Here is an 11,558-nt window from a genome sequence, read left to right as displayed (position 1 = left end):
TTCTCTCTGGAGCGGAGGAGATTGAGGGGAGACTTAATAGAGGTTTATAAAATGATGAAGGGGATAGATCGAGTGAACGTTCAAAGACTATTTCCTCGGGTGGATGGAGCTATTACAAGGGGGCATAACTATAGGGTTCATGGTGGGAGATATAGGAAGGATATCAGAGGTAGGTTCTTCACGCAGAGAGTGGTTGGGGTGTGGAATGGACTGGCTGCAGTGATAGTGGAGTCAGACACTTTAGGAACATTTAAGCGGTTATTGGATAGGCACATGGAGCACACCAGGATGGTAGGAAGTGGGATAGCTTGATCTTGGTTTCAGATGAAGGTCGGCACAACATCGTGGGCCGAAGGGCCTGTTCTGTGCTGTAATGTTCTATGTTCTATGTTCTATGGTCATTCTTTTATTCCTCACATAAGAGTAAAAAGCCTTGGGGTTTTCCTTGATCCGACCCGCCAAGGACTTCTCATGTCCCCTCCTAGCTCTCCTAAGCCCCTTTTTCAGCTCATTCCTTGCTAACTTGTAACCCTCAATCGAGCCATCTGAACCTTGTTTCCTCATCCCTACATAAGCTTCCCTCTTCCTTTTCACAAGACATTCCACCTCTTTTGTGAACCATGGTTCCCTCACTCGGCCATTTCCTCCCTGCCTGACAGGAACATACCTATCAAGGACATCCAGTATTTGTTCCTTGAAAAAGTTCCACTTTTCATTAGTTCCTTTCTCTGACAGTTTCTGTTCCCAACTTATGCCCCCTAATTCTTGCCTAATCGCATCATAATTACCCCTCCCCCAATTGTAAACCTTGCCCTGCCGTACGGCCCTATCCCTCTCCATTGCAATAACAAAAGACACCGAATTGTGGTCACTATCTCCAAATTGCTCTCCCACAACCAAATCTAACACTTGGCCCGGTTCATTTCCCAGTACCAAATCCAATGTGGCCTCACCTCTAGTCGGCCCATCCACATATTGTGTCAGGAAACCTTCCCGCACACACTGCACAAAAACTGCCCCATCCAAACTATTTGACCTACAAACGTTCCAATCAATATTTGGAAAGTTAAAGTCCCCCATGACAACTACCCTGTGACCCCCACACATATCCATAATCTGCTTAGCAATTTCTTCCTCCACATCTCTATTACTATTTGGGGGCCTATAGTAAACTCCTAGCAACGTGACCGCTCCTTTCCTATTTCTAACTTCAGCCCATATTACCTCAGTGTGCAGATCCCCCACGAAGTGCCTTTCCGCAGCCGTTAAACTATCCTTGATTAACAATGCCACTCCTCCACCTCTTTTACCAGCTTCCCTACACTTAGTGAAACATCTATACCCCGGAACGTCCAACAACCATTCCTGTCCTTGTTCTACCCACGTCTCCGTAATGGCCACAACATCGTAGTCCCAAGTACCAATCCACGCCCCAAGTTCATCTACCTTGTTCCGGATGCTCCTTGCATTGAAGTAGACACACTTCAACCCACCTTCCTGTCTACCAGTACCCACCCTTGACCCTGATACCTTCCCCAATACCTCACCACCCTCACTGACTTCTGGACTACAACTCCCTTTCCCACTCCCCTGACAAATTAGTTTAAACCCCCCTGAAGAGCTGTAACAAATTTCCCTCCGAGGATATTGGTGCCCCTCTGGTTCAGGTGCACCCCGTCCTGTTTCTACAGGTCCCACCTTCCCCAGAACGTGTTCCAATTATCCACGTATCTGAAACCCTCCCTCCTACACCATCCCTGCAACCACATATTTAACTGCACTCTCTCCCTGTTCCTCAACTCGCTATCACGTGGTACTGGCAACGTACCAGAGATGACCACATGTTTTGTCTTGGCTCTCAGCTTCCAGCCCAGCTCCAGAAATTCCTGCTTTAAATCCCCGTCCCTTCTCTTACCTATGTCATTGGTACCAATGTGCACCACGACTTGTGACTGTTTCCCCTCCCCCTTCAGAATCTGGAAAACACGGTCTGAGACATCACGGACCTTGGCATCCGGTAGGCAACATACCATCCGTGAGTCTCTTTTGCTGCCACAGAACCTCCTAGCTATCCCTCTAACTAACGAGTCCCCAATAACTATCGCCCTCCCGCTCTCCCCCTTTCCCTCCCAAGCCACAGAGACGGACACAGTGCTGGAGATCCTCTCACTGCGGCTCCCCACTGGTATGTCATCCCCCTCAACCGTATCCAAAGCGGAATACTTGTTGCTAAGGGGAACGACCACCGGGGATCCCTGCACGGACTGCTTCCTCCCAGCCCCTCTCACCGTCACCCATCTGTTTTCAATCCTCGGAGTAACTGTATTCCTAAAGCTTGTGTCTATGGCCATCTCTGCGTCCCTGATGATCCTAAGTTCATCCAACTCCAGCTCCAGTTCCCTAACACGGTTTTGGAGGAGCTGCAGATGGGTGCACTTCCCACAGGTGTAATCAGTAGGGACACTGTCGTCGTCCCTCACCTCAAACATAGTGCAAGAGGAACATTGCACTGCCTGCACACCCATCCCCTCTAGATACCTTGCCAGTACCAGGTAGAAAGTGCAAAAATGAATTCAACTCACCCCTGCTCGCCCTTTCAGCCTAAGCCCTGTGAGCCAAAGTCTTATAGCTCACACTCTGCTTCCCACACACTCAAGCCCTGTGAGCCAAAGTCTTATAGCTCACACTCTGCTTCCCACACACTCAAGCCCTGTGAGCCAAAGTCTTATAGCTCACACTCTGCTTCCCACACACTCCACTGCCCGCTCCCGACGCTGCCCGCTGTATACTGCAGCCTACCTTTTATACTTCACGCGCTTAAAAAACCCTTCCCAGACTCCTTTGCTGCCCACTTCTAGTTTTCACTTTAAACTTGAAAAACTGCTGTTAAAGTAAAGGCCAAAAAAATACACACACTAGCTGACTAATTAAATAAATAAACAATTCAATTAATCTCTCACCAGCACTGCTGCCTTCAATCACCCCTCTCAGCTTGCTCCAGTGGATCAATGAGGGGGAACCTCCCAGGTAACTGACTTTTAAAGTTAAAATAAAAACCCTTCCCAGACTCCTTTGCTGCCCACTTCTAGTTTTCACTTTAAACTTGAAAAACTGCTGTTAAAGTAAAGGCCAAAAAAATACACACACTAGCTGACTAATTAAATAAATAAACAATTCAATTAATCTCTCACCAGCACTGCTGCCTTCAATCACCCCTCTCAGCTTGCTCCAGTGGATCAATGAGGGGGAACCTCCCAGGTAACTGACTTTTAAAGTTAAATCCTTAATCACTTTAGCCCCAAGAGCTATATCTAATTCCTTTTTTGAAATCACACAACATTTTGGTCTCAGCTACTTTCTGTGGGAGTGAATTCCATACATTTACCACCCTCTGGGTGAAGAAATTTCTCCTCACCTCAGTTCTAAAAGGTTTACCCCTTAGCCTCAAACTGTGACCCCGAGTTCTGGACTCCCCCACCATCGGGAACATTCTTTCTGAATCTACCCTGCCTAATCCTGTTAGAATTTTATAAGTTTCCATGAGATCCCTTATCATTCTTCTAAACTCCAGTGAATATAATCCTAACTGATTTAGTCTCTCCTCATTTGGGCCGAAGGGCCTTTTCACGCTGTATGACTCTATGATTCATATGACAGACCTGCCATCCCAGGAATCAGCCTGGAAAAGATTGAAAGGGTGCAGAGGAGATTTACAAGGATGTTGCCTGGATTGAGTGGCATGCCTTATGAAGATAGGCTGAGGGAGCTCGGTCTTTTCTCCTTGGAGAGACGTAGGATGAGAGGAGACCTAATAGAGGTATGTAAGATGTTGAGAGGCATAGATCGGGTGGACTCTCAAAGGCTTTTTCCCAGGGTGGAAATGGCTGCTACGAGAGGACACAGGTTTAAGGTGCTGGGGGGTAGGTACAGGGGAAATGTTTGGGGGATGTTTTTCACACAGAGGGTGGTGGGCGAGTGGAATCGGCTGCCGTCAGTGGTGGTGGAGGCAAACTCAATAGGGTCTTTTAAGAGACTCCTGGATGAGTACATGGGACTTAATAGGATGGAGGGTTATAGGTAGGCCTAAAAGGTAGGGATATGTTCGGCACAACTTGTGGGGCTGAAGGGCCTGTTTTGTGCTGTAGGTTTCTATGTTTCTAAACCTTCGCTGTACTCCCTCTAAAGTAAGAACATCCTTCCTCAGATAAGGACACCAAAACTGCACATAATACTCTAGGTGGGGCCTCACCAACTCCTTGGGATGGTGAAAAGGCATACGGCACACTCGCCTTTATCAACTGGGGTATAGATTACAAAAGCAGAGAGATCATGATGGAGTTGTATAGAACTTTGGTGAGGCCACAGCTGGAGCACTGTGTGCAGTTCTGGTCGCCACATTATAGGAAGGACGTGAACGCACTGGAGGGGGTGCAGAGGATATTCACCAGGATGTTGCCTGGGATGGAACATTTCATTAGAAAGAGAGATTGGATAGGCTTGGGTTATTTTCTCTGGAGCAGAGAAGACTGAGGAGAAACTTGATTGAGGTGTTCAAGATTATGAGGGGCATGGACAGGGTGGATAGGGAGCAGCTGTTCCCCTGAGTTGAAGGGTTAGTTACGAGGAGACACAAGTTGAAAGTGAGGGGTGGAGGTTTAGGGGGGATTTGAGGAAAAACCTTTTTACAGGCTAATAGGCTGGAGGAAATAGATGTTCGGAGGGAGGATGTATTGGCAGTTTTGAATAAACTGAAGGTCGATAAGTCCCCTGGGCCTGATGAAATGTATCCTAGGATTCTTTGGGAGGCGAGGGATGAGATTGCAGAGCCTTTGGCTTTGATCTTTGGGTCCTCGCTGTCCACGGGGATGGTGCCAGAGGACTGGAGAGTGGCAAATGTTGTTCCTCTGTTTAAGAAAGGGAATAGAAATGACCCTGGTAATTATAGACCGGTTAGTCTGACTTCGGTGGTTGGTAAATTGATGGAAAAGGTCCTTAGGGATGGGATTTACGACCATTTAGAAAGATGCGGATTAATCCGGGATAGTCAGCACGGATTTGTGAAGGGCAAATCGTGCCTCACAAATTTGATAGAATTTTTTGAGGAGGTAACTAGGTGTGTTGATGAAGGTAGGGCGGTTGATGTCATATACATGGATTTTAGTAAGGCGTTTGATAAGGTCCCCCATGGTCGGCTTATGATGAAAGTAAGGAGGTGTGGGATAGAGGGAAAGTTGGCCGATTGGATAGGTAACTGGCTGTCTGATCGAAGACAGAGGGTGGTGGTCGATGGAAAATTTTCGGACTGGAGGCAGGTTGCTAGCGGAGTGCCGCAGGGATCGGTGCTTGGTCCTCTGCTCTTTGTGATTTTTATTAATGACTTAGAGGAGGGGGCTGAAGGGTGGATCAGTAAATTTGCTGATGACACCAAGATTGGTGGAGTAGTGGATGAGGTGGAGGGCTGTTGTAGGCTGCAAAGAGACATAGATAGGATGCAAAGCTGGGCTGAAAAATGGCAAATGGAGTTTAACCCTGATAAATGTGAGGTGATTCATTTTGGTAGGACTAATTTAAATGTGGATTACAGGGTCAAAGGTAGGGTTCTGAAGACTGTGGAGGAACAGAGAGATCTTGGGGTCCATATCCACAGATCTCTAAAGGTTGCCACTCAAGTGGATAGAGCTGTGAAGAAGGCATATAGTGTGTTAGCTTTTATTAACAGGGGGTTGGAGTTTAAGAGCCGTGGGGTTATGCTGCAACTGTACAGGACCTTGGTGAGACCGCATTTGGAATATTGCGTGCAGTTCTGGTCACCTCACTATAAGAAGGATGTGGAAGCGCTGGAAAGAGTGCAGAGGAGATTTACCAGGATGCTGCCTGGTTTGGAGTGTCGGTCTTATGAGGAAAGGTTGAGGGAGCTGGGGCTGTTCTCTCTGGAGCGGAGGAGATTGAGGGGAGACTTAATAGAGGTTTATAAAATGATGAAGGGGATAGATCGAGTGAACGTTCAAAGACTATTTCCTCGGGTGGATGGAGCTATTACGAGGGGGCATAACTATAGGGTTCATGGTGGGAGATATAGGAAGGATATCAGAGGTAGGTTCTTCACGCAGAGAGTGGTTGGGGTGTGGAATGGACTGCCTGCAGTGATAGTGGAGTCAGACACTTTAGGAACATTTAAGCGGTTATTGGATAGGCACATGGAGCACACCAGGATGGTAGGGAGTGGGATAGCTTGATCTTGGTTTCAGATGAAGGTCGGCACAACATCGTGGGCCGAAGGGCCTGTTCTGTGCTGTACTGTTCTATGTTCTATGTACTCAGAGGGTGGTGACGGTCTGGAATGCGCTGCCTGGGAGGGTGGTGGAGGCAGGATGCCTCACATCCTTTAAAAAGTACCTGGATGAACACTTGGCACGCCATAATATTCAAGACTATGGGTCAAGTGCTGGCAAGTGGGATTAGGTGGGCAAGTCAGGGCAGACACAATGGGCTGAAGGGCCTCTTTCTGTAAACTCTGCAACTCTATTCTTTAAATAAATCTAATATTAAGTAAAGGATCGGTGTCTGGTTTTCCGACTTCATCAACTGGCTTCATCAGGCTTCACCTGACAAGGGAGCAGCGCTCCGAAAGCTAGTAACTTTTGCTACCAAATAAACCTGTTGGACTTTAACCTGGTGTTGTGAGACTTCTTACTGTATTCAGAATGGATTAACAGATAGCTCAAGCCACGGCCATAAGCCACCAGGTCGAGTTACTCCCCCTCCACAATAAGGGCCTGGCAGTTGTGAGCATTCTTTATCTTTAAATGTCTGTGTGGCTTCAGAGGCTTGAGGCACCCTCTCTACCTCCTTCAGTGGTTCCCACTCTTTTGACAGAACTGCCGGTTATCTATATCTTTGGGACTTGTGCATTGGCCTCTGACTGCCATTCTTTATTGAACTTCAGACACAGAAAAGGCCTCTTCATTGGCCGCCTACAGGAGAGTCAAGGAAACTGTCCCCGATACCCGAGTATTTTCTAAGGTTAGATGATTCGGCCCAGAGAGTGGGAGACATAGAGATGTAGAGAGAGAAAGAGATAAGTAGAGAGAAAGAGAAACAGATTTGTCAGCATATCAGCCATAGATTCTTTCACAACAAATATATCTTGTAGACTTTTTGACTTTTCAAGTCTGATTTCAGTCCTACTGCATTCTATAAATATTTAAAATTCAGGGCTTTGCACTTCCCATTAATGAATGAAGATTAAATATATATATTTATAAAAGTTAAATCTAATCCTACAACATATAAATAGCATTTCATCGGCCCAATTATAATTTCCTCAACATAGAACGGTTACTGCACAGAGGAGGCCATTTGGCTTATTGCGACTTTGCTGGTCGTCTAAAGGAACAATTCCCTGCCTGCTCCCATAGCCTGAAAACTTGCACATAAATGCTAAGCTGAACAGTATGGCAGGAAGTTGCTGGCCATTCACATCCATCATCTCTGCAAGGGGGGGACGGAGAATTTGGCACTCCGCCAAATCTCCATTCACTGCAACAGAACCGGAAAATCCCGCCAGTGTGAACGGCCGATGAATATCTTTATAACAAGTCACATTGGTGAGGGAATCCTGGAGAGTTTGGCACAGCTCTGACAGCCAGTTTACACTGATAATAATTAATACCAACAAAATAAATGCATCAGACTCTCACTCTCACATGCAATACGCTTACACAAAACCAGTCAGTGACATCCCACTAATCAGAACCATCACTATTATATCTCAAATGAATAAACAGCACTCTATCCTTACTTACATCATGATGTAAAGTTAATTATAGAGTCTTCAAAAGGCAGTTTTGATTCTTGGATGGTGACTATAATGGGCTTTACATAATGCTGTTTTGGAATGAGTGCTTGCAGTGCTCAAATCCATATTGGCCAAAGAGGTGGCATTAACACATCAGTAAAGGCTTCAGTGGGTCTCAGGTTCAGAAGGACATTGCTTCCCGAGATTATATAGTAATGCCATCAGAAAAGCTGATTTTAACAATGTGGTAAAAACTTTGCTATGGCTCGATCTCAGGTGGCCTTCATAATTAAAATAAAATTGAATCCAATACTTAATATGAAAAGAGGAGAAACCATGGTTATAATAGGTGGAATGAAACCTTCTGTAAATGAAAGGCAGCTGTAAGAGGTTAATATCAACCTTCTCACTTCATAGTCAGTGAGTGAAATTTAGAACCATCCGAACTGATACTGGGGCTCGTAGAGGCCAGCAGAAACAGCCTGCAGTATCGATGGTTAATGGTGTGATTCACAGAGCGTCACTTGGGTTGATATAATTTCCATTAAATGCAATCTCACCTGAAGGGTCTCACTGGTTAAAAGCACAATGAGAAGTGGCATTTGGTCCCCTAGCTCATCCTTACTTAGTGTCCGGCAACAGACCATGCAACTACCTTTCACTCCCATACCCAGAAATCCAGTTCTTGAATGAATCAGTGTGTGGAAAATCGCTTTCTGACCTCAGATCTATGTTTATTAGATTGTATGTTCAGTTCTTCCTTGTTGAAGATGTAGTTTCATTTCAGTTGATAGGTTACACACTTCTACAAGGTACCCTGTCAAGATTGAAGAATTTGAGTCGTCCTCTTCAGAAGTCTTTCCACTCAGAAGTCATGCAGTTTGATATTGGCTATATTACAGGGTGAGACATCAGCTGATTTAGTGCTGGTTCCATTCACTTGTCTCATAGTTTGAACACAGAGAGTTTCAATGGAATAATTAATGTTGATCCTTTATAGGACGCTTCATTGAGAAGTTACTTAGTTTGATGCTGATTCTAACAGATGGCTTCAATGAAGGATGAGTCAATGTCGGCTCACTTTGACTGAAAACTAGGTGTGAACTGAAGTTTCCAGAATGTTATATTGCAGATAGTCAATTTAATTTTATATTAGGTAGATTCGCTTATTGATGGTTGCTGTACTCGTGACCTGAGCTGCACAAGATCCGACACAGCTCATTCACTTCTAGTTCTGATCAAACCTTTCAGTAAAAGGTGTTTTCAATAAATGGTACTTTGTTGTCTGAGTCATGGTTTCAGTTGAAATTGCTTCAGTTTGTTTTTGTAAACCTTAACAAACGCTTTCCGCTTTGACATGAAGAATTTTTGAAAAACCGGGCCTTTTCTTCAGAGCCTAATGGATTAAAACAGAGAGGTATAATCTGTCAAATCAGTGATCTGTAAAGCATGCAAAAAGAAGCTCATAGTACATGATCAGAACATGCTGTGATATAAGAACATCAGAACAAAAGCAATAGGTCCCCCATGCAAGACTTCTTGAGAAAGTGAGAGGGCATGGGATCCAAGGGGCTGTTGCCTTGTGGATCCAGAACTGGCTTGCCTGCAGAAGGCAGAGAGTGGCTGTGGAGGGGTCTTTCTCTGCATGGAGGTCAGTGACCAGTGGAGTGCCCCAGGGATCTGTTCTGGGACCCTTGCTGTTTGTCATTTTCATAAATGACCTGGATGAGGAAGTGGAGGGATGGGTTGGTAAGTTTGCTGACGACACCAAGGTAGGTGGTGTTGTGGATAGTTTGGAGGGATGTCAGAAGTTGCAGCGAGACATAGATAGAATGCAAGACTGGGCGGAGAAGTGGCAGATGGACTTCAACCCGGATAAGTGTGTAGTGATCCATTTTGGCAGATCCAATGGGATGGAGCAGCAGTATAAAATGAAGGGTACCATTCTTAGCAGTGTAGAGGATCAGAAGGACCTTGGGGTCCGGGTCCATAGGACTCTTAAATCGGCCTCGCAGGTGGAGGATGCGGTCAAGAAGGCGTATGGCGTACTAGCCTTCATTAATCGAGGGATTGAGTTTAGGAGTCGGGAGATAATGCTGCAGCTTTATAGGACCCTGGTTAGACCCCACTTGGAGTACTGCGCGCAGTTCTGGTCACCTCATTACAGGAAAGATGTTGAAGCCATTGAAAGGGTGCAGAGGAGATTTACAAGGATGTTGCCTGGATTGGGGGGCATGCCTTATGAGGATAGGTTGAGGGAGCTTGGTCTCTTCTCCCTGGAGAGACGAAGGATGAGAGGTGACCTGATAGAGGTTTACAAGATGTTGAGGGGTCTGGATAGGGTGGACTCTCAGAGGCTATTTCCAAGGGCTGAAATGGTTGCTACGAGAGGACACAGGTTTAAGGTGCTGGGGGGTAGGTACAGGGGGGATGTCAGGGGTAAGTTTTTCACTCAGAGGGTGGTGGGTGAGTGGAATCGGCTGACGTCGGTGGTGGTGGAGGCAAACTCGTTGGGGTCTTTTAAGAGACTTCTGGATGAGTACATGGGATTTAATGGGATTGAGGGCTATAGATAGGCCTAGAGGTGGGGATGTGATCGGCGCAACTTGTGGGCCGAAGGGCCTGTTTGTGCTGTGACTTTCTATGTTCTATGTTCTATGTTCTATGTAACAGCGATAGACCATTTGGCCCCTTGCTAATGGAGGTCCGTAGTGGTGATCCCGTGGATCAGTGCTGGCACCTCTGCTGTTTGTTATATAAACGACTGGGAAGAAAACGTAGCTGGTTTGATTAGCAAGTTTGTGGATGATGCTAAGATTGCTGGAGTTGCAGAAAGTGATGAGGATTGTTAGAGAATACAGCAGGATATGGATAGGCTGGAAAATTGGGTGGAGAAATGTCAGATGGAATTTAATCCAGACAAATGCGAGGTGATGCATTTTGATAAATCCAATTTAGGTGGGAGCTTTAAATATAGATACAAAAGTGGGTGGGAGGGTGAGCTGTGAGGAGGATGCAGAGATGCTTCAGTGTGATTTGGACAGGCTGAGTGTGTGGGTATCTGCATGGCAGATGAAGTATAAATGTGGATAAATGTGAGGTTATCCACTTTGGTAGCAATAATAGGAAGACAGATTATTACTTGAATGGTGTAAATTGAGAGAGGTGGATACTCAGCAACTGTTTATTCCTGTCTGGCACAAAAGCAAAATGGGTAAGAGGGCCAATCCATGGCTTACAAAGGAAATTAGACAGATTATCCGATCCAAGGAAGAAGCATACAGATTGGCCAGGATAAATAATAGGTCTGAGGATTGGGAGCAGTTTAGAATTCAGCAAGAAAGGACTAAGGGATTGATTAAGAAGGGGAAAATGCAGTATGAAAGTAAGAATCATAGAATCATCATAGAAACCCTACAGTACAGGGCGGCACGGTAGCACAGTGGTTAGCACTGCTGCTTCACAGCTCCAGGGTCCCGGGTTCGATTCCCGGCTCGGGTCACTGTCTGTGTGGAGTTTGCACATTCTCCTCGTGTCTGCGTGGGTTTCCTCCGGGTGCTCCGGTTTCCTCCCACAGTCCAAAGATGTGCGGGTTGGCCAGGTTAAAAATTGCCCCATAGATGCGTAGGTTAAGAGGGATTAGCAGGTAAAATATGTGGGGGTAGGGCCTGGGTGGGATTGTGGTCGGTGCAGACTCGATGGGCCGAATGGCCTCCTTCTGCACTGTAGGGTTTCTATCTATCTATCTCAGTACAGAAAG

The 11,558-nt window shown here is 46.0% G+C and overlaps 1 protein-coding gene across 1 annotated transcript in view; it reads right to left on the bottom strand.

Moving 5' to 3' along the window:
* Nucleotides 1-7,950: 7,950 nt before the first annotated feature.
* fbxo41 (F-box protein 41) overlaps nt 7,951-11,558 on the bottom strand; it is a 280,638-nt gene continuing 277,030 nt past the window's right edge. Inside the window, exon 12 of the mRNA XM_078204808.1 lies at nt 7,951-9,194. Within this exon, the coding sequence (XP_078060934.1) occupies nt 9,132-9,194 (63 nt within the window). The 3' untranslated portion in view covers nt 7,951-9,131. The remainder of the gene's footprint in view (nt 9,195-11,558) is intronic.

This window comes from Mustelus asterias, unplaced genomic scaffold (assembly GCF_964213995.1).
Source record: "Mustelus asterias unplaced genomic scaffold, sMusAst1.hap1.1 HAP1_SCAFFOLD_458, whole genome shotgun sequence".
Lineage (NCBI taxonomy): Eukaryota > Metazoa > Chordata > Chondrichthyes > Carcharhiniformes > Triakidae > Mustelus > Mustelus asterias.
This window is presented reverse-complemented; position numbering and strand designations above follow the sequence as displayed.